This window comes from Salvia hispanica, chromosome 1 (assembly GCF_029641045.1).
Source record: "Salvia hispanica isolate PSC_SH4W2 chromosome 1, Shi_PSC_v1, whole genome shotgun sequence".
NCBI classification, from domain to species: domain Eukaryota; kingdom Viridiplantae; phylum Streptophyta; class Magnoliopsida; order Lamiales; family Lamiaceae; genus Salvia; species Salvia hispanica.
The window spans coordinates 1,429,430-1,451,895 of NC_142692.1; the positions used below are offsets into that span (position 1 = coordinate 1,429,430).

The following is a 22,466-nucleotide window of genomic DNA, read 5'->3' on the forward strand; positions in this document are numbered from 1 at the left end:
AATGCAAGAATTGCAAGGAGAGGTGTAGTGATACTTACCCAAACACCAATTCTATATGTGGAATTATGGATGATGATTTTTGGATCATGCTACCATCTGATCTCTCTTGCTCTTTTGTTTATATGTACTCCGAGTCCCGTTTTTCCATTTTAGTTCGTCCGCGAATAGGAGTCCCGGTTTACTTTTACCATAAATGGTAATAGAGTCTCACCTTCACCTAACTCATTCCACTCACATTTCATTTAAAACTAGTATATACAAGTGGGACCACTGTTCCACTAACTTTTTTCCACTCACTTTTCTTAACATTTCTTAAAACTCGTGCCGTCAAGAAATGGGACTCCTAATGGCGGACGGAGGGAGTATCTATGTATTATGTCCTGAATCATTTTGTTTCTTGACATCTTGTTTTGAGGGGGAAATTTAACTTAGGGAACATGTCTTCCTGCTACACAGATAGCTTCTTAGTCCTGCCTATATTTCCTTAGTCAAAATTTGTGGTTTTTTCCTAATAGTCTAATTGTTTTGATGTTAAACATGTAGAATGTCATTATCTGTTATTTAGGTTTTATCTTTTGAGTTTCTTGTATAATCAGATTCCTTGTGTTTATTTCCTCAAGCTGTTGTGTTTATATCCTTAAGATATAAGGCTTTAAAGTTTTAGTTGAGTTTATGTAGGACGCAATCATTTTGATTTATTGTGTTTATCTCATCAAAATATCATGCAAGTTTATCTTCCTATGAGATTAAGCTCTAATTGAGTTTCTTGTGTTTATCTCCTCAATGTATTAGTATTTACTAGTTATCAAGTTGTGTTTTTGTAGGATTTGATCAATATCCTGTGAATAGGTGGAGGGTTGTTCAAATTTTGAATCAATTTACTTTCTTTGATCCGTTTCAACCCTCGAAAAGTTTCAGACGTGCCCTCGGAGAGAAGTGACAGATTGTGCCCATACTTGGATGTATGTTTTGGCCTTGTTTTCTGTGAGCGTCAGTATACGTTGAATACAATGCAGTGGCAGTGTGTGAAGAGAGATCATGATCTCTCTACTAACAAAGGTCGAATAATTCCATATATTGTTTTGATTTTGTTCATTTTATATTGAAATAGAAATACTAAATTTTGAACTTGTTAATATTTCCCAGATTGCTCTTGGTTTGTGGTGATTGAGAAACATGCTGTTTTAACTGAAGTGAGGGGTTTTAGTGATCCACATATTGATAAAACAAGATGTTTGGAAGTACTTTTTTCTGCAACGTCAAATATAACTACAACAGTTTTTAGCTAAAATATTATATAATTATTTCGGTTTATGTCTTCTTTAGATCATTAAAAGGCTTCTGTATCTTCTCAATCAAGGTGAAATATTCACAAAGGTCACTCTCTCAACTTTGGTATTTGAGTTAGTTCCATTTTATTGGGCAATTGATATTTATGAACCTCGGTAACTATTTATAACAGTGGTACATATCTATTTGCACACGATATTCCAATCGAGTAGAGGTTTACAATTTTCTTATATATTCGTAAGAAAGTGGCATGTGTTAGGACTTGGATAGTATTGGACATTTAGTGTAATATGTTTTGTAGAGTGAAGCTGCAGCTATACTTTCTTCCGCGGTTAATCTGTATCGGTTTCAAGATGCTCATTTGAGAAGAATGTTTCATCAAATTGCAAGGGATCTTTGCCCTATTGCAGATGAGGTTTACATTTCTTCTATTTTTACATTTACATGTTTCTCTTGTACCTATTGGGGGCTAATTTTTTTTTAATTTTTTGCTAACAAGGTTTCTCTAGTTACTAGTGCCTTACTTAAAGACGTCAACACCGGTAATGTTGCATATCGGGCGAATGCTATTCGTTTGCTTTGTCATATTACAAATGACGCATCCTTAAACAAAGTTGTGAAATTCCTCTATGAGGATCTTTGTGATGACAATCCTACTCTTCAAATTGCTTCCCTTGTGTGTTCAATCAATCTGGTAAAGGTATTACTATTACATCATATTTGAAGAATTACAAAAGTATTACTACCTAGCCAGTTGAAGTATTTATAATTTTTATAATTGTATATTCTTATAGAGAGATCCAAGGATGGCCATCACACTCAATCAAGTATACCCTGAGACCTCTTTTTTCGATAAAGGAAAACACGTTCAGTTCCATGCCATATATCTAGAATTTGTGGTAAGAAAAGATGTTTTCCATGGGGTGTTAGATGATGACACTTGTTGTTCATTTTCATGTCTATATACACAAATACATCATGCATCACATATGATGTATGGCGGTTGGATTTACAAGTTACAAGAGCATGCAGATGGGAGAAGTACGTCATGCGGGAGAAGTACGTCATACGGGAGAAGTAAATCCTACGGCAGAAGTACGCCGTTATCATTTCGGCGAATTATTGGAAAAATTATATAGGCTTTGCTCTTGGTGTTCTTCGCCATTGGGGACTTACATCCTGATTCGCGGTATTCATCAGGTATTGCATCGTTGGTAGTCTAAAAATAATGTGTATGGTTGGGATGGTTGTCTCAAGTGCTGATATATATAGATTGAGATATGTAGGCTACACGAGGTCGGTCTTGCTACGGGGTTGGTGGTATCGCCGAACTCATATGGTCTTGTATCAATGGTAAAGATAAAATGTTGGCAATAGAAGGATTCTGGTCACTAGAAGGGGTGGACCTCCAGCCTGGTTGTAAACTGAAAGATGGCATAGATGTTATGCGCCGAATTCTTCGTTCTCACAAGCCTGTGGTGAGGTTTAGTGCTTACAGGGCATTGCAGAAGGTTATTGCTATATTCTTAAGGCATACTATACTTTGATCTACTAAATCTTTGTTTAGTACTAATGGATTATTTAATATTTGATGTAGCAGGCGAGGATTGTGCACAATGTGGAATGGATTACTCCAGAGGATCATAGATTAATGGGTTCCTCTAAGTTATATATGGAGGAATTCAACCATCGTGTAAGTCATCTCATATCTGCATATTTATTTACAACCATAAGCCTAAGCCTTGTTTATTTTTGTAACATGCAGGATGATGAGCTTGAAGCTGAACATGTACCTCAAATTATTAAATCTCAATCATTTGCAGTCAAGGAAGCTTCAACTCATCACTGCAACCTCATGCCTAGGCACAATGTATAATTAATTAATTATGGTTTCTATTTCACACTTTGTTTTGAGCAATATAAAAAGCCATGATTGAGACGATTAGAAAATTAATTAGTGAATAGATTTTAGAGCATGACACATATTTTTACTAATATTTTATGATATGTTTTTATACTCCTAGTATTTATCAAATCAAAGAGTTATTATCAGCTATTATTGATTTTTTATAATAATGGGCATCACATAAAAATTAATTTTATTAATATCATATGGTTATATTTTATAATATTTATAAAACCAAAGAATTATTTGATAATATTAAGTTATAAAAATCATTCTTTTATGATTATAAATTAAAATGATTTATGTAAAAAATTACTAGTGAAAAATTAATGTGAGAAAATTCATAACACATAAATGAATATGAAGAAACTAACAAAAGTTACTAATTTCATAAAATAAAAACGTCACAAATGAATTATGTGTATAGATTTTAAAATGAAATTTACTAATATTATAGTCCTACATAGTATTTATTATGATAAGTAAATATTATTTATACAAATTACTAACATATAAACCTAATTTGAATACAAACAGAAGAAATAGAGTCCACTACCTCACTTAGAGTTGTCAACTGGGCCGGGCCAGCCCGGCCCAGCTCAGGCCAGTCCCGGTATGGGCCGGTCCACCAGTGAAACGAAGTGGGCCTGGGCTGGGCTCATTAGTTGTGATGGGCTCCAATTGGCCATTTTGTAAACCCAGACCCAAGACTATCTGAAGCCAGGCCCAGGACCAGCCCAGGCCGGGCCCATCAGAGGCCCACCTTCTATAATTAGTGTTTTTTAATATAATTAGGTGATTAATTACTAATAATAGTATATTTCCCTATTTATGCATGTCATCTTGTGCACGAGACATGTTAATTTTGTCTATTATTCCAATTTTTTTGGTGTCTCCGAATGGATTCAAACAGTAATAGTTTAATATCAACAAAAGTTTCCTACTAAATCATGATTGCGACATTCAATTTTGACTATATCTAATTTTTTTCTTATATTTTTTTTTATCTAATAGGTAAAAAAGATGGTTTTAATTTGAAGTTTAACTTTAAGAATATTATTTAAATTTAGATTTAGTTAATGGGATATAAATACAAATTATATCTTTTATTTTTGCATATAATACATTTAAGATATTTTAAAAATGACTACATGATTTCAAATTTTTAATTCCGTAGTTGGAAACAGAAACTCTTGTTATTTATGATTTTCGTATAATTAATCATTAAGCTTTATAATAAAAATATGATTTGCTATGCATATATTATTCCTTTTCTGGCCATACTAACTATATGTGGGACTGTATCTCCTGATTCATTGCAATTATCTAAAAATACTATAGAAGCTGGCAATTTTTTTGGATGTATCATGAAATTTCAAAATTCAAATTGACATGGTATATTTGCAAAGAATTTCAAATAATTCTTTCAATAGCCAAATAACTTTGAAAATCGAATAATCTTATCCGTAAATCTTTGCAATATTGGGGAAATTTATTTCATTTCATGAATTCATCGCTGGACCACAAAATTAAATTAAATCTTTCTTTGATTAACGTTTCTTTTAAGGAAAATGTTTTGGAGACATAATGTCTCCAAGCCATAATGCTTAAAATGGTAAGTATATATTATATCATATTTTTAATTAAATTTATATTTTGTATATGTACTTTATTACCCCTACATTAATTTGTTTACTAAATACACCTATTTAAGGATATAAATTTTGATTATGCATAGATGATGCATGCATTTAATAACATGTTGCAATCATCTAATTGTTTAAAACATGATTTGATAACTTTTTTTATATATGCCCATTTTAATGCATTTACTTAAAGATATTTCTTTAAAATTTTAAATATTAATTTTATTAGCTTTATATATTTAGTGTACATTTTGTCTACAAATAAAATAAGATTTATCAGCAAACAAATAATTTCAGACTTCTTAATGAATTAGTCTTTATAAATGTGAATTTAAATAATTTTTAACAAATAATTAGCGCTATAAAATATAAATAATTAGTTATCTAATATTTTTTAACTGTAAATACTTAGAGTTACTATAACATGTGACAAAAAATAATTACTTTGTAATTATAATACTATAATCTTCAATATTGATAAACTTATTCTTTTAATCACTTTTTATTCACAATAATCTTTAAAAAATAATAAATTTTTTAGCTCACTTTAATATAACACCCAACACATTAAAATTTGATAATACTATATTATATATTAATACTACTAATTAAGTGAGTATATGGTTTTGATTTTAAGAATTCTCTAGTTCTAATTATTTATTTTTTAATTTTGATTTTTTTAAATTCTTAAATCTTGGACCATTATAGTTGAACCTCGATAAAATCATATGTTCTTATATCATTTATTTCATATTTTAAATATATTAAAATATTTAACTATAACATGCAATAAATTAAATTTGATACGTGGTGTACGAATGCTAATTGAGTCTAGTGTTTATGATTTTAAGTTTAATTCTTTATTTTACAAAATTATAATTTCTTTAATTTATAATTTTTGAAAGATTATGTTTAACAGTGATCAATAAATAATCGCATGTTCTTAACTTATATATTTAACATTTTAAAGCTACATATTTAATATTCCCTCACTCTTTTTTTTTGCAAATATTAGAATTCCTAACTCTAAACAAATAATACTCCGCACTATCTTATAATATTAGCAGAGTTTATGATTTTTATTACTTTTAATTAGTAATCAATTAGTAGTAGTTGACATGTGGTATATTAAAATAATCTAAAATGAGAAAAGTAGATTCATCCAATTATTTTTGTATTAAATTAATAATTTCTTTGATTTTTAACATTTAAAACGATAGATTTGAATCTGAATAAAAATTAATTGTATTTTCTTAACTCATCTATTTAGTATTTTAAAACTAAATAGTTATATTAAAACATTAGACGCCCTAGCTTAATTAAATAAAAAATATTAAATTTAGTTAAAGCAAAGAAAAATAACAAAAAAATTGAAAAGATAATGAAAAAATAGTATATTATTTTATTATATAAACCAATTTGAATAAGATAAATGTTTAATTTTTTACATATTTTTTCATATACTATTAAATGAATGATTTCATTGTTACTATATTGACAAAATGTTTCAGAAAATTTAAGGAAAAAAATAAGTTATGAAAGAATAGCACAACGTAAAATCTATTTGAAAAAGCATATGATGCTATTTAAGTAATCAAATTATTTTACAATTAAATATAATAATTTAGTTATGTAGTGTGTTAATTAATACTGGTAATCTAAATTACTGATTTTTTAATTAATTGTTTTAAAAATTTACACGACAAGAATGGTTTTGATTGAAAAAATTTTAAATTCATTACTCTAGTTGCATGATTAAGTTTATCTCCAATTAACATATATGCATTTAGATAAGAATAATTAATTTGGTTAAATTTTCCTTAATTAGGTATATATCTATTTAATACTTTAATGTTAGGGTAAATTAGTCACAATGTTATTATGGCTTGGAGACATTATATCTCTAAATCACTACTCTTCTTTTAATTGATGTCACGAGTGTTATTTGTGGAAGAAGCTGTTAGTATGTTCGAGATATTACAGGATAATAAAATTTAATTAATACCCCTAGTAATTAGAATTGGTACTTATGATAATTATAGTCAAAACATAATTCCATTTTAGTTCTAGTACTCTGTTTTAGTTCTAGTATATTTAAAGCGAAAGTTCTAGAACTAGAACGCACACACATCGAAGCTAATAAAAACCGAACACAAGCAAAATAGTCGGTTGATTAGACATAAAAACCAATATAAAGCAAAAGAGGTGGAAAAACATTTCTAGAACACGCCGCCATTGAAACTAATAAAACACGAAAAATGGGGGTTGATTAGACACAAAAATCGAGGGAAAATATGATTACGGAACACGCTCGGATGAAAAGAGCAAAAACAGTGTTGAATTTACACGAAAATTCTCTAAAACGAAGAAAAGTAGAAGGGTTTAACCGGAATACGAGGCTCCGGAGAAGTGCCAGTATGCATTTTGAACAGTGCTTGAAGAATTAAGAAGAACAATTGAATTTATATGAGTGTAGTCAGCGCACGTTAGTGAAAAAATAGGGAATAATAGTGCCAGGCGCAAATTAACAGAGAGCTCACATATTGTTAGTTGTTGTGCGCAGGTTAACAAAGAGCTGGGTGATTTTTTGTGTTGAGCGCATTTTAACAGGAAAATCACCCTCAAAATAACGCGGTAATGTGCGTCAAGGAACACAAAACAATTGTTAGTGCACAAAATAAACAAAAACCGAAATTAGTGATGCACAAGATAAAAGATTTTTAAATAATAAAGATATATTAATTTAAAATGAATAATATAGAGTAAAAAAGTATAAAAATATATTTGTAGATAAGAACTAATTAAATAATAATCTGTAATATTATTAACAACAACAAAAGAATATTTATACAATTGTACTTCTCTCAACCCACTCTCAACAACATTTCATATTTTCGTAGATGGTTGTATAATATTTTAATATTTGACATGAGTGCAGTATAAAATAAAAGAAATAACAAAAGATAAGATGTGTGGATGAAATAGAATACCTCGCAGATTTCACGCCCACTAAACATTAGTCTCCCCACCGCTGCAAGGCACAATACCTCGCTCGCTGCCCCGCCTGCACAGCCATGTCGCCTACTCTTCTATCTATCTCTTTCCTCTCTTCTTCTCATCTCTCTCTCTCTCTCTTTCTTACGCAGCAGCCGCTACTGCCGTCCGCTTCCACGCCGGCGGGTAAAAATTGGATCTTTGGATGAATTTGTAGATGGGCGAAGTGGCGGCTGGAAATGCCATGATAGGGAGATGGAGGTGGTGTCGTCGCCGCCGGGCTTCTCTCTTCTTCCTTCCTATTCTTTTTCAGCAAGCACAATTAATAGTGCTTTATTATGTGTAATAATTTTACAAAATGCAGATTCTAACCTTTCTATTTAAAAGTGTTTTAAATCTTCGTCAAGAAGTTTGCATTTGATTGGACTCATTTTCCTTCAATAGGAGTTGCCTTTTTTCTATCCAATGGTAGAAATTTCTCAAAATAGCCAAAAGGTAAAAAAAATAGCTTCATATTTTCCCTCCAAAAAGGATAAAATTGTCTTTTCATCAAACTGTCACTTTTAGGGATGTCAATATAGCCCGTAACCCGTGGGTTGGCCCGAATAGCCCGCCAAATTTATAGGGTTAGGGCCGTAAATTTCTAGCCCGATAAAATCAAAATCGGATTAGCCCACACCCGATTAACCCGCAACCTGTTAGGGCCAGACTCGAAAACCTGATAAAATTTCTATTATTCTATTTTTTTACTCCTAATTCGACACTTCATTAATTAATTTTAACTAAAAAAATAACTTTCAATTTTATAATTAAATATACAAATTATATATTGAATTTTTATTAAATAATAATTGATAAATAAATTAAAAACTTCAAATTAACTACAAAAATATTTAAATTTCTAAAACATGCATTAAAATTCCACGAAATATCTACGAAATATCTCAAATATTAGTAACTTTGATCATGTTTATGATTGAGTTTAAGCATATATCTCAAACATATCATAATTAAATGTTCTACATTGTATGAATATTAGTAATTTTAATCATTAATTATTGGATTGATCGCATGTTAATATTATCGGTAGCAACCTGATTAACCCGTTGGGCTAGCCCGAAACCCGAGCTTTTAGGGTTAGGGTTGAACTTTTATAACCCAAAAGAAATCACAACCCGATTAGCCCGCAACCCGAGTAGGGTTGGCTCGAAACCCGACGAACCGGCCCTATTGACATCTCTAGGCACTTTAGATTAGTAAGATAAAATAAGATAATATTCCAATGGGAGCCGTTTATGGTTTGAACTTATTGGGCTTTCCTCTATGATGGCTCACTCCCTTGATCCATATATAATGGAGTAGTATGTCAGACTATCAGTACATGGCCATCTTAAAACAAAAAAAAATAAATTAATTGAGAGGCCAGCCCATTATAAGTCCATTTAAAAAAATATCAATTGTATCCCTTAGAATTTAGATAGTAGTAGTAACAATAGTAGAAATAAAAAAATGGAAATAATTGATGACCGAACATTTGTCTAATAAGAGATGGTTGTGGCTTTACTACAGAGTTTCAGTTGGAAACAGTGTTCAGAGTTCTGCAATTATTTTTTTATCATTCTTTTAAGCGATTACATATTTCAACTTTCAAAATTATGCGAATCTTTTTGGGTTTTTCCTATCGAATATTCCGGCACCGACTAAACCTCTCCGTCCATAGGATGGCTAGGTGGAATTATAACGACAGAGAGTCAAAACTCAAAATCTTTGTTAATTTTAAATTTTAATAAATGAGATACAAAAAAAAATAGAATAAGATCTTTGAAAATATTTTATGTATTTAATTTGAGATTGTCATCATCATAAACATTAATATGCAATGGTATACTATGTGACAACAATAACCTGCGCCAAACAACCGCTCAACACCAAAAGATTTATTCCCAAATAAATTTATACATTTTAAAATAAAATACTAGAAGAAATCCCAAACCATCATCATAGTTCTTAATTTCGACTTTTTTTTATAATCGATCAGTTACACAATTGATAGCGATGAATTAGAAAGTTTCTTCCTCTTTGAATTACAGTAGTTGCTATAATTTTGCTCCTATTTGAATTTGATTTTAGTATGTGACATTTCTCCCACATAGATAGCTAATAAATATATTGAATTATTTGCCGTTTAAGACGTAATACTCCCTCCGTTTCGCCATAGTTGAGTCATTTTACCATTTCGGGAAGTTTCTTCATAGTTGAGTCAATTCCATATTTGGTCACTTTTTTCTCTCTCTTACCTTTTTATCTACTCCCTCCGTCCTAGATAATTCGTCTCAGTTTTCCATTTCGGTCCGTCCCACATAATTTGTCCGATTTCACTTTTACCATTTTTGATAGTGGACCTCATTTTCCACTAACTCATTACTACTCACATTTTATTATAAAACTAATATATAAATGTAGGACCCATATTCCACTAACTTTTTCAACCCACTTTTCATTACAATTCTTAAAACCCGTGTCCGGTCAAAGTGACCCGAATTATCTGGGACGGGGGAAGTATTTATTTAACATATTCAATATTTATTTCTAAAACTCCGTGCCGCTCAAAAGTTCCGCCTCAACTATAGCGAAACGGAGGGAGTATTAGATTACATTTATGATTTCCCAAAAAAATGCTGGTTAAATGAACATGAATTTTCACTTATTCAAGCATGCCACTCCACTTACAGCTGGTTTACATTAATTTAATTGCAGTTATGATTTCTCCTCAAAATTATCATCAATTTTAGTTTAAAGAGGGAACATCATTTTTGGTCCACGAACTTTGCCAAAGTATCATTTTAGGTCCGTGAACTTTGAAAATATCATTTGAGGTCCATCAACTATGAAGTAATATCATTTGAAGTACTTTTTTACTATTTCCAAAAAAATTTAGACGAAAATACCCTCAATATTTTTAAGGGTATATATTTTTAATAAACTTATGATATACTCATATTTTTTATAAATATCTTTACTATATATTTTTGATGAAATTTCTAAATATAATTTGACCTTCAATATTATCACTTAATTTTGTGACATGCAAGAAATAATCCTTATTCAATTTTTTTATTATTAAAGAAGTTCTATATTCAATTTTAAAATTCTTTAATACAAATAATTGAAGAAGCAATTTAACTTGCATGTCACAAAATTAAGTGATAATATTGAAGGTCAAATTATATTAGAAAAATCGTCAAAAATATATTGTAAAGATATTTATAAAAAATATGTGTATATGATAAGTTTATTAAAAATATATACCCTTTAAGGTATTGAGGGTATTTTCGTCCAGAAAAACTTGGAAATAGTAAAAGAGTACTTCAAATGATATTATCTCATAGTTGATGGACCTCAAATGATATTTTCAAAGTTCACGGACCTAAAATGATACTTTGGCAAAGTTCGTAGACCAAAAAAGAAGTTCCCTCTAGTTTAAAACAGGATACTCAAATTTTTACTATGTGATAATTGAAAATAAATCTGAATTTACCAAAAAAAAATCTATACATGATCATCTAAAATGAGATACAAAATTGTGAAAATATCAGCATTGAGTGATTTGAGAGGGATTGGAATCGAATAGGCGAGGGGCGATTTTGGCTCTGCAGAGAGGGCAGATGGGGTTTTTGGAGAGCCAGGCGTCGGCGCATTTTAGATGGAAGCCGTGATTGCAACCGGGAACCATCCTGGCCGGTTGCTCGGGCTCGATTTCGTCCAGGCAGATGGCGCAGTCGGTGGCCAGCACCAGGTCTCTGCCGGTCACCGCCGCCAGCTTCTGGAGATCGGAGGCGGAGAGGCCCCGCTTCTGCCACGGCTTCGCCGGCGCAGCCTCGTCGATGCCTGCACGCGCAGAATAGCACAGCAGGCACATGTACACCACGAAAATGGCGCTCATTCCGGCGCATGGTAGAAATAGAGCAATAAATATTGACACCTGCATCTTTTTTTTTTTGTTTTTTTTTTGGTGAATTATAGTGATTTTGGAGTGTATGTTTTTGGGTGGGATTTATAAATGGGGTGTTGTGTGGGAAAACGAGATGTCATTAATTTTGAGCAAGTTTAGTTTGGGTTAATTGTCAATAAAAACATGGAACTTAGTCAGATTTTAGTTTGTCTAGTACGGAGGAGTGAAGACGTTTCTTTTCGGCACACGATTTAAGAAAAAATGTTAAGTAAAGGAAGAATAAAGTAGGAAATGAAATAGATAGAAAGATGAAAAAAAATACACTAACTAACAAAGGGAGAGTAAAGTAAGTGAGAAAAAATATGTTTATAGACTTTTACCGTAAAAGAAAATGACTCAACTATTATGAAACGCACCAAAATGACTCCATTTATATGAAACGGAGGGAATAATTTTTTAAATTTTAATAACAATTTTTTAAAAAATTTCAATTGTCTTATTTGACAAAATTTATTTTATTTTATTCTTTTCGTATATGTTAATTTATTAGTCTCTAAATGACATAGCTTAGTTGTCCACTTCATAACATTAATACAGTATGCACTTTACTACTCTGTTAACATTAACTTTTTTTGCATGTGTTCATCGATTTAGTATTGAATTTACTTGGAAATTATCGTGGGACAGTTGAGAGTTATTTAAATTTCATGATTTGTTTCTTAAATTTTAAAAGGTGCGGGACAGCTAAGAATTAAGCAAAAATTCATACGTTTACATACATTTAACCATTTTATTTTTAATATTATATTGATATTAATTCATTCGTGTGTGTGAAATTTTTTTTAACATATATTCCCTCGATGGTTAGTACTATATTTTATAATGGACCACACATATTTTAATATAAAATATAATTAACTTTTTTTATAAATGAGAGATTTTTACATAGTACTATTACTAATAAAGTTTGGGGGAAGTTGTTTCGTGAAAATCAAGAAAGAGTTACGAATTAGAAGCTCAAATTTTTAAATCTAAGTCACGCCATGTGAATGGAATATTTATTTACTCGGTGCTCAAGCATGAAATACTAATTATAGGAATAATAAAAAAATAAGGACTCCAAAGAGGCATGGAAAATTGGAATTTGGACAACTCTCAAAAATCACACCCCAACTATTATTTGATTTATGTAGAAGTTTAACTTTAATAAATTTTCGAGGCCGACGTAATTAATTTGAATTATATATAATCTTGGCCATTCTTCACTATATGGAGTATCAATTACGGATCTCCCCACCGGCGTGCCTTTATTTTTTAAACTAATATTTTTATTTATCGTTATTATTTTATTAAAATAATAACTACATCCTTTTTATATGTTATTATACTCTAATTTAGAATTTTAATTTCAACTCTAATTGATTTTAATATAGTTTATTCAAAATTAATACCAAATTCACTAATAATTTCTGCATGACAACAGAAATTAGTCGTTTGTATTAACGACACTATCACGCCTAAAATATGGATATTAAATGAATTTAAAGTGGTACAATTATATGAGGACGATTTAGGACCAAAGAATCAAATTCCGGATATACATTTACATGAAATGCATGTCACATGCAATTGGTGTCGTTCAAGGTGTAGACGAATAGGAGAGAATTAATCATACAGTAAAATTTATTGATTGAATACTTTATTATTGAATGATGAAATGGCAAGTAATTTACATTACTAATCAACAAAAAAGAATTTGCAAAAAAATGTAGTATTAACTATAATTCAACGTATTAATTAGAACTTTAGAATCATGCCAAGCACTCAATTTTGTTTAAATGAAGTATACATTGTATGCAATTTTTTTTATACAGAACTCTGTGAATAAATCTAAATATTATTCGTATGATCTGTCAGTTTCACTCCTCACAAAATTATAACCAAATGAAATCGGCTAAAATTATGTATATGGATTAATAATAAAAGATATAGTACCAAATTTAGCATGAAGCAAAAATAATGAGATTAATTCCTTTTACAACCCCCGATTATATTTTATTTTAATATTCAAACATTTATATACTAAACTTTTTTAATTAAATATATATAGCATATAATTAAATTGCTAATATTAGCAAACTCATAAATAACGATTTCTGGAAACATCATTCCTTTATCAGCATTCAGCTCTGCACAGTTACTGAGGCAAAATCAGCACCCAAAATCGGAGTGCTAAATGCTGATTCTCTGCATCTGGACGCATTGCTGGATCATCTACCATCGTCACATCTCCTGACATCAATTCCAGTATGGATTTTGTGCGCCAATTTCGGATAAACACCACGCCGATTAAATCGACGCATATACATAGCTGCTCCGCACGCCTCTCCCCTGCATCACCACCGCGATCCTCCAGCAAAATCCAAATCTGAGAGATGGATTTCAAGTCAGTATTTCTCCGATTTGTGACGCTGTTGTGTTTGCTGCGCCCGATCGCGAGCCAGCTCTCGATTCCGCCGCTGCTGGACGGGTTCCGCTACGGCGAGGCGGCGACGGCGGGAAAGGAGGAGAAGAAGGTGCTGATTGAGGCGTTTTTCGACCCTGTTTGCCCCGATAGCCGCGATTCGTGGCCGCCGCTCAAGCAAGCCGTGGAGGAGCTCGCCTCGCGCGTTAGGCTCGTCGTCCACACCTTCCCGCTACCGTGAGTGATTAAACCCTCTCAATTTTCAATTCGTTATCCTGCTACTGTGAATTTCTCATTCAGCTGTAGAATTGATTGAATTCGTTGCAATTTCAAACGATTAGGTCATTCGATCGAGGTTTGCGTTGTGCTGGTAGATTCCTTTAGTTTTTGATTGCTTGTGTTACGTGTGTGATTTGCATAAGTTGAGAGATGTTTCGTACATTCATCCATTGATAAATCTGATTGGATTGCAGTTTCAATTCGTTATCCTGCTACGGTGAATTTTTCATTTAGCTGTAGAATTGATTGAATTCGTTGCAATTTCAAACGATTAGGTCATTCGATTGTGTATTTTGTCACGAGGTTTGTGTTTTGCTGGTAGATTCCTTTAGTTTCTGATTGCTTGTGTGTGTAATTTGCATAATTTGAGAGATGTTTCATACATTCATCCATTGATATATCTGATTGAATTGCAGTTACCATGACAATTCATTTGCCACTTCTAAGGCTTTGCACATAGCTAATAAGATCGACTCTACAAAAACATTCCATGTATTGGAAGCCTTCTTCCACCATCAGGTACGTTGTGAATTTCCTGTATCACTTCTTAATCTTACTGTTATTCATGAAATCTTGCATATATAAAGCTCGAATTACTTAGTTGAAGATTGGAATGAAGCATAACATGTTAATTGCACTTGAGATTGATTGATGGAAAATTGAAACAGGAACTATTTTATGGGAAGGTGACATTCAACAAGTCTAAAGCAGCTGTCAGGGTGCGTATAGTGGACTTCACAGCAAAGGCGCTTGGATCGTCATCGTATCGTTCTGCAGTCAAATCCGGCTTCAACAACACCAGCATCGATAGTGAAAACAGATATGCTTTCAAGGTAAACCTGGTTTGCACGGACGAAATAACATAGAACACGAGATGAAATAGAGGATTCGAATTGATCTAGTGGTTTCTTCGTGTGTGCAGTATGGCTGCATACGAGGTGTATATGCGACGCCTTTTTTCTTCGTGAACGGGTTTCCGTTGGCCGACACAGGATCGGCGCTGGACTATGAAGGATGGAGAAGTGTGCTGGATCCTTTAATTAGCAAAGAGAGTAGATACAGGCAGCGGCACGCACATTTCTTATAAATCTATGCCTTTTGGAATGGTTCTTGTTTTGCTCATGTAATAATCTATGACTACAAATATAATTATCAAATAAATCATTATGTTTGGTCAAATTTGGGTTGGTCTCACGCTTTTTAAAATTGAATAAGAAATCATCATATTTGAAGATTTTGCAATCATTCCATACATTAATTTGGGTGAAACTGATATTGATGCGTAATCGAAATATCTATGTAGTTAAAACAGGGATATGACAAAATGACATCAACCGACAATGTTTTGTCAAATAAATCATCAAAGTTTCATTAAACTCTAATGAATCTCAATTATTTCGATTATTTCATGTATATCTTCACTCGGGCAAAATCGAGATTGATGCGTCAAATAAAAATATTTGTGCAGACAAAACTAGATAGCTCGATAATACACTAATGCTAAAAAAGTACTCCCTCCGTCCGCGAATAGGAGTCCCAGTTGAGTTGGGTGCGGGTTTTAAGAAAATTTTGAGTGTAATAATTTAAGTATGTGATAGTGGAATATGGTACCCATTTATATTATTATTTGCAATCAAAGTGGATTAAAATTAATTACGGCTTCTAAATTAAGGGAAAAGTGGGGTCATTTTTTATACTTCCAAGATAAAATGTCTAACCGGGACTCCTAATGGCGGACGGATGAAAATGGCCAACCGGGACTCCTATTCGCGGACGGAGGGAGTAAGTTTTTTCCCCTTTTCTTTTCTTTTCTTTTCTTTTTCACTTCATATCTCTTGCATCTTTACTCTCACCCTCACTTCCTTTTATTCTTTGTCGATTAATTGACAGAGAGCAGAGTATTTACGGTGAATGAGAAAATATGAGGTGGAAAGAGATAGTACTAGTATTAGTTAATACAATTAATATGTGATTTAAGTGATTAATGTTAGTTAGTATGCATATACGTCATATCGTTTAAATCAGTACACATATGTAATGCTATTCAAATATGTAAACATAGTCAACTAGAAAAATTTGGATAGTATATTTGAGAATTTTTCAAACCTAATGATTTATTATTCCATTTTTGAATACTATGAGATCGATTCAAATTGATCAAACTTTATAAAATTTACTACTCATGTACCCAAAATGTAAAGAGGCGGGTTTGTAGAGCCAAAACTGCCCACCACGGCACCACCTATTAAATCCCCTCTACAAATCGTGTATGCTGAAATAATTATAGCTATTTTCCATTTTTGAGTGAACTAGTAGATGATAATGTATGAATTAATGACCAAACACATAATTTAAATTCATCTCATTATTTGGTAAGTTTACTTTATAGAGGTGGCCCAAACCTAAGTATGTCGACAAGTTGCAAAATATCTGATATTTTCCACATTAAAATGTTCCATTTAATATCCATATGGTCTGCAAGAAAAATGTGAAAGAACCTTTTGGGAAACTATGATTTTTTTTTCGCAAAATAAGCCATTTCTATCTAATTAGATAGATCCCAATTTTCATTAACATAATACACTAACATTTTCTTAATATAATACAATAATTCTTTTTTGATTTATATTATGCATGAACACTCGTATAATTCTAAAGTTTTTCATTTTTTTAAAGACAAAGGGTACTAGGGATGTATTAAGAATCATAACCTAAATAGTGTTCAAAGTCAAAACACTTTGTAGTCCATTGGATCTTGTGATCTAACGGTTAGATTAATGTCACGTATCATCTAATAATGTAACTTAGTTAATAATGTACTGTTTTAGTAAAATAATGTATCAATTTAGTCTAATAATACAACTCGGCTAGTAATGTACCATCTTAGGCTAATAATGGACCTTATCACAACCATTCAATCCAAGAATCTAAGGGTTGTGATTTATGTTATGTTTGATACTCCCTCCGTCCCGGCTAAGATGATACATTGCTTAGCCGGCACGGGGTTTTAAGAGTTATTGGTTAAAGTGTTTAATTGGAGAGAGAGAAAGTGGGTGTAAGTATTAAAGTAGAGAGATAAAGAAAGATGAATATTTTAATAGGAGAGAGAAAAAGTGGTTGAGTGTATTAATTGAAAAGAGAAAGTTACCAAAAAAGGAGATGTGTCATCTTAGTTGAGACAAACTAAAAAGAAAAACGTGTCATTTTAAGCAGGACGGAGGGATTACTAAAGAACAGTAAGGACTCTATCCTAATACAGATAAGTACTATATAAATATAAAAAAAAAAAAAACATAAAATTAGGAAGAAAACAACAGCCGGTCGGACCGGGTAAGATAAACTAGGTCAGAAAGAGGAACCGGACCAATAAATAGCTGCGGAGGGCGCAGAAATTAAGGTTAGGGCGTAACGAAGATACGAAGCCGGAGAAGAGGGCTGGAGCCTTTAATCTTATCTTTACTTGCAATTGCACTGCACCAACGTAATTCACTGCCTAAATTTCCCAATTCGATTCAGCAATTTCAGATCCGTAGCTCTTCCGTTTCACCTCCAAAACCCTAGTTATTTCCCCCTTTCATTAGTTAATCAATCGTGTTTGCAATGTTGCTTTGATTCCTTGTTTATGCAATCGATTCGCTGCGCTAATTGCGTTTTTCGATTTCGCAGAGCATGGATCGGTACCAGAAAGTGGAGAAGCCGAAGGTCGAGACTCCGATTGATGAGAATGAGATTCGGATTACGAGCCAAGGCAGGATGCGGAGCTACATTACTTACGCCATGACGCTGCTTCAGGTATTTCTGCATCTATTTTGGTATTTTCTTGTTTCATTTTGCTGGAATTGTTTCACGCATTAAATAGATTGCTTTGTCCTTTGCATTTATTTCGTTGTTTAGGATTTTATATTATTCAGGGGCACTTTATGAGTGTGCTAATTAATTGCAGTTGATTGAGTTTAATACGCAGCAAATTCTGAATAAATTTAATGTTGGAATTTAGAAACTGTTGTGCTCATATTTCCTCTTGCTCTGAGGCTCATGGTAGGAATGATTTACTAGATATCTACTAATTTTCTTCTCAAACGACGCCGACTTTGCTCGAGTGCCAAATATTAGTATGAGGCTATGAGCTGATGATTGTCTTGTATATTTGCATGTTGATTATGTATTAGGCGTCTGGAAAATGCTTATGTGATGTGCGCTTTTTATCGATACTTACCGTAAATTTGGGACCTTTTTTTACCTGTTAGTTGTTTCCAGGTTCTGTACCATGGAGAGATACATCTAAACTAGAGTTTTCTGTTTGTATTGTTTGCTATTCGACGTTATGAGATTATGATCGACTGTACTGCATTCTTCATGTGCATGTTTATATATGTGTAAACAGTGATTAATATGTTTTATAATGTGGGATACTTGTCGGCGAGTCTAATTATTCAATGCCTTGTAGGAGAAAGGTTCGGATGATATAGTGTTTAAGGCAATGGGCAGAGCCATTAACAAAACTGTGACGATCGTGGAGCTGATCAAGGTTTTTTATCTAGTGGCTATTTTTGGTTTGATTTCAGAAGTTGATTTTTTTATGGTTCTCTTCTCTGAAGATATTGCAATTGTCTTTTGTTCAGAGGAGAATTGTTGGTCTTCACCAGATTACTGTTATTCAATCTACTGACATAACAGACACATGGGAACCCCTGGAGGAAGGGCTTCAAATGTAAGGACCAAATTTGATGGAAAAAAGAAAACATTTTTGAAGTTGTAAATTTATACATCTTTTTTTTGTCTGAGATATTGAAGAACAACTGGATTCCTTATAAATTGTGTTCTCTCTTTCTCAGTCTGGAAACCACTAGGAAAGTTTCAATGGTTACAATAACACTCTCAAAAAAGGAGCTGGATACGAAAAACGTCGGGTAAGTTATTGAATCTTTCTGCTGTGTGAGAGTTTTGTTTCTTTTATGTAGTCTGTGCTGTATCTTTGATAGGCTGTTTGTTTTTCGTCTTGCATGATGCATATGGCATGTTTGTGTAGACTTTATTCAGGATGAGTCTATATTCAAGTGCTGCTGTTTTTATTTTAGTGTCGAATAAAAAATTACGCCAGGTGTCAAGTCTATATACTTTTCATTAGGTTGGAACTTGAACTCAATAAATTTTTAATTATTTTTCTTATCCTTTGGTAAGAGAGGTAGGTTTATTGTGAACTATTTCTATGAAAGTATTTTGTTTTGTTTGAGTTCGAGACAAGTACACTTTTGATATCAATTCAAAATTTTCTTTATTTGGTAAATCAAACGAGAAAATTCTTTTTCAATTTATTTTCTAGTAAATTAAAAGGTGGAAGTGGAAAAATATGATAGGTAGCAAGGAACAAAATAGAGATATAGCTTTATAAAAAATAAGCCATTATTTGGTGTTTCTCTAGAGCGATATAATTATCCAGACATTTATGCAACGATACTGACTTGCCATCATGTTTAGGTACCAACAGCCAATACCAGAAGATCAGGTGAAGGTGTTGTCTCCAGATGTAGACTATGATGGAGGTGGTGTCACATTCTACTTCCTGTGTTCTTTAGAATTACAACTAAATTTTTTGTTGTTTTGACGTCTTTCTTTTTTGGGTCCAGAGGGATCGCCTCCTACCCGTGGAAGAGGCCGAGGTGGCAGAGGGAGGGGAAGACCTAGATTCCAGTCTGGTATACATTTTGTTGAGCTCCAGCGTTCTGCAAGTTTGTCAATTTTTCCTATACTAAACGAGCTGTTGTTTCTATAGGGAATGGCTTTGCTTATGCTGAGTACGATGACGGAGGCTATGAAAGGAACCGTGGCTACCCCAGAGGTAGGGGACGAGGCAGAGGCCGTGGCTTCCGTGGCCGTGGAAGGGGTGGTGGCTACAATGGTCCTCAGGGGGATGCTCAGCATGACGCTGGAAGCTACAATCAAGAAGCACCACGAGGTACAGTTATTGTTATAGCTTCCATTTAGAAAAGAGTTAAGTACTACTCGTGCCTCGCTGCTTCGTCTTATTTATGGAAGTGAATTTGTTGTGGTGCAGGTCGTGGGCGTGGGAGGGGAATTCGGGGAAGGGGTCGTGGGTTCAGAGCAAATGTGCCGGTCCAAGCAGCTGCTTGAGATGCGTAGGTGTCGAAAACTGGGGTTTATTATTGTATGAGGACAGTATGGTTCTATAAGCTTGATATGTATCCAACCCCATCTCTATGTTTGTTTTTAGTTTTATTGATATTTATTATTTTTCCACCAATTCTAGTTGTAATTTTAGGGTGTAATCATTTTAGACTTGCTTGAGCCGCTCTAGCGTGCTGAGTCGTTTTTGTTCTCTTTGTCACGCATATTTTTCATTTGGACATCCATATTTCTTTAATGCAACGTGATTGGTCAGGACCACATTCTTTTATTCTTATATTTTTGATAATTTGCTACTATTTGCTTATGTTTGTGTAATGATAGAGTATTGTTATTGTTATTTTTGTGTAATGATAGAGTATTAGTTCCTAAATTTTGTGTTTTTTTGTTCAAGTTCAGTACCATCACTCATCACTAATCTCAACACTTAAATGGGCACTAGATTGTTAAATAGGAGTAATATAAATAGTATTGACCAAAATTGGTCTTGAACATATGTCCATTTTATGATTTTGGTCCTATACTCTTATCTTTTGAATTTTTGCATTCTGAACATTTCAACTCAGATCACAATTGGTCTGACACTAACAATTTTGTCAATTTTTAAACGGTTTTAACCCGAATAGAATTGTTAAAACCAATTGGTCAAAATCGAGTTAAAATCGTTTAAAAATTGACAGAATTGTTGGTGCCTAATGTGATCCGACTTGAATTGTCCAGGATGCAAAAATTCAAAAGATAAAGTATATGACTAAAATCATAAAATGGGCGTATGTTCAGAACTAATTTTGGCATTTACTCTAATATAAAATGTGAAGTTATCTTGGTTTGGAATTTACTCTATGCTAGACCTAGACCTTGAATAAGTTCATCAAGAATCCAACTGTTAAATATTTTAATGAGTAGAGACTTTGTTGTCTTATTTTGATGCATTTTCTTTGCCACTAGCAATTGCATGAGTCTTTGTTACACCATTAAACAATTTTTTCAAATACAAGTTGGATGAAGTGAATTAGTTTGCAACACAACAATGCCATCATTCTAATTCCATGTGTTAGCTGTAATTTTATAACTAAATACTTATCTAACAAATTATTCTTCCAACCGTTATATATGCAACAGTTTATATTAATCTATAATTTAAATACATTGTTTGATTACATATAAGTACGTATACATATACTTGTACGACTTAGACAGCGTCAATTAGTAACTACATTAACCTTAACTAATTCAAGAATCATGATATTCCAATGATTGGATTTATAACTTATTGAGTCGGTTGATTTATAATTATAGGTCAATTATATAGAATTCCTCCTTATTTTCGTTTATATGATAAAGTCACCATATAGTATATAATTAATATATTCGACTTTGCTTAAAAACTGGTTTTAGCACATGGCAATGATCATCATTAATGGCGTACGAATTGTACATGTTATTATGTACAATTTCTTTCTATTTTACGCGTCGCCAAAATAATTACAAAATAGGAAATTATATAGAAATGTCACCTCTTTTAGTCAACCATAATTGCCAATAATAAAAAATTTACAGGTGCATCAGATTTCAATTCAACATATATGTGAACATCTTGAAACCAGGCGCTTCATCCGGCATAATTGAATTATGACTTAAGTGGTCACAATTGAAATAAAATAAAATAAAAACATTAGGTATTATTAGTTTCTAGACGTATTACTTCACAATTGATAATTGATGATTCGGTTATCTTATTTTTTGCTAGTATTTTGGATTCTCTAGTTCCCTATCCCAACACAAAATTAA

The 22,466-nt window shown here is 32.4% G+C and overlaps 3 protein-coding genes and 1 pseudogene across 4 annotated transcripts; 3 read left to right on the forward strand and 1 right to left on the reverse strand.

Moving 5' to 3' along the window:
* Window positions 1–1,010: 1,010 nt before the first annotated feature.
* LOC125221498 (coatomer subunit gamma-like) lies at window positions 1,011–3,280 on the forward strand. Its single transcript, XM_048123617.2, has 10 exons — window positions 1,011–1,059; window positions 1,147–1,241; window positions 1,327–1,377; window positions 1,592–1,705; window positions 1,790–1,990; window positions 2,085–2,189; window positions 2,323–2,490; window positions 2,577–2,801; window positions 2,891–2,983; window positions 3,056–3,280. The coding sequence occupies exons 1-10, from the start codon at window positions 1,011–1,013 to the stop codon at window positions 3,164–3,166; spliced, it is 1,212 nt and encodes a 403-aa protein (XP_047979574.1). The 3' UTR covers window positions 3,167–3,280.
* Window positions 3,281–11,312: 8,032 nt separating this feature from the next.
* Window positions 11,313–11,824, reverse strand: LOC125217948 (E3 ubiquitin-protein ligase ATL23 pseudogene; annotated as a pseudogene).
* Window positions 11,825–13,980: 2,156 nt separating this feature from the next.
* LOC125219424 (uncharacterized) lies at window positions 13,981–15,710 on the forward strand. The gene is made up of 4 exons (XM_048121399.2): window positions 13,981–14,489; window positions 14,948–15,050; window positions 15,200–15,364; window positions 15,454–15,710. The coding sequence occupies exons 1-4, from the start codon at window positions 14,224–14,226 to the stop codon at window positions 15,616–15,618; spliced, it is 699 nt and encodes a 232-aa protein (XP_047977356.1). The 5' UTR covers window positions 13,981–14,223; the 3' UTR covers window positions 15,619–15,710.
* Window positions 15,711–17,891: 2,181 nt separating this feature from the next.
* LOC125222670 (uncharacterized) lies at window positions 17,892–20,938 on the forward strand. Of its 2 annotated transcripts, none has more exons than XM_048125410.2 (9): window positions 17,892–18,012; window positions 18,198–18,323; window positions 18,979–19,059; window positions 19,154–19,242; window positions 19,367–19,441; window positions 20,010–20,074; window positions 20,159–20,227; window positions 20,305–20,487; window positions 20,587–20,938. In XM_048125410.2, the coding sequence occupies exons 2-9, from the start codon at window positions 18,201–18,203 to the stop codon at window positions 20,661–20,663; spliced, it is 762 nt and encodes a 253-aa protein (XP_047981367.1). In that variant the 5' UTR covers window positions 17,892–18,012; window positions 18,198–18,200; the 3' UTR covers window positions 20,664–20,938. The 2 variants fall into 2 exon arrangements, with proteins under 2 accessions (XP_047981367.1, XP_047981368.1); XM_048125411.2 differs by having other exon boundaries at window positions 17,947–18,091.
* Window positions 20,939–22,466: the final 1,528 nt, after the last annotated feature.

What these genes read in the sequence shown, in the direction of transcription:
- LOC125221498 (XM_048123617.2), top strand. Translation starts at nt 1,011, where the DNA reads ATGCAGTGGCAGTGTGTGAAGAGAGATCATGATCTCTCTACTAACAAA. An exon ending in TGATCTCTCTACTAACAAAG is followed by an intron (nt 1,060 to 1,146) that starts GTCGAATAATTC and finishes AATATTTCCCAG; the next exon opens with ATTGCTCTTGGTTTGTGGTG. An exon ending in ATAAAACAAGATGTTTGGAA is followed by an intron (nt 1,242 to 1,326) that starts GTACTTTTTTCT and finishes TGTCTTCTTTAG; the next exon opens with ATCATTAAAAGGCTTCTGTA.
- LOC125219424 (XM_048121399.2), top strand. Translation starts at nt 14,224, where the DNA reads ATGGATTTCAAGTCAGTATTTCTCCGATTTGTGACGCTGTTGTGTTTG. An exon ending in GTCCACACCTTCCCGCTACC is followed by an intron (nt 14,490 to 14,947) that starts GTGAGTGATTAA and finishes ATTGAATTGCAG; the next exon opens with TTACCATGACAATTCATTTG. An exon ending in AAAACAGATATGCTTTCAAG is followed by an intron (nt 15,365 to 15,453) that starts GTAAACCTGGTT and finishes TCGTGTGTGCAG; the next exon opens with TATGGCTGCATACGAGGTGT.
- LOC125222670 (XM_048125410.2), top strand. Translation starts at nt 18,201, where the DNA reads ATGGATCGGTACCAGAAAGTGGAGAAGCCGAAGGTCGAGACTCCGATT. An exon ending in CGATCGTGGAGCTGATCAAG is followed by an intron (nt 19,060 to 19,153) that starts GTTTTTTATCTA and finishes TCTTTTGTTCAG; the next exon opens with AGGAGAATTGTTGGTCTTCA. An exon ending in CTGGAGGAAGGGCTTCAAAT is followed by an intron (nt 19,243 to 19,366) that starts GTAAGGACCAAA and finishes TCTCTTTCTCAG; the next exon opens with TCTGGAAACCACTAGGAAAG.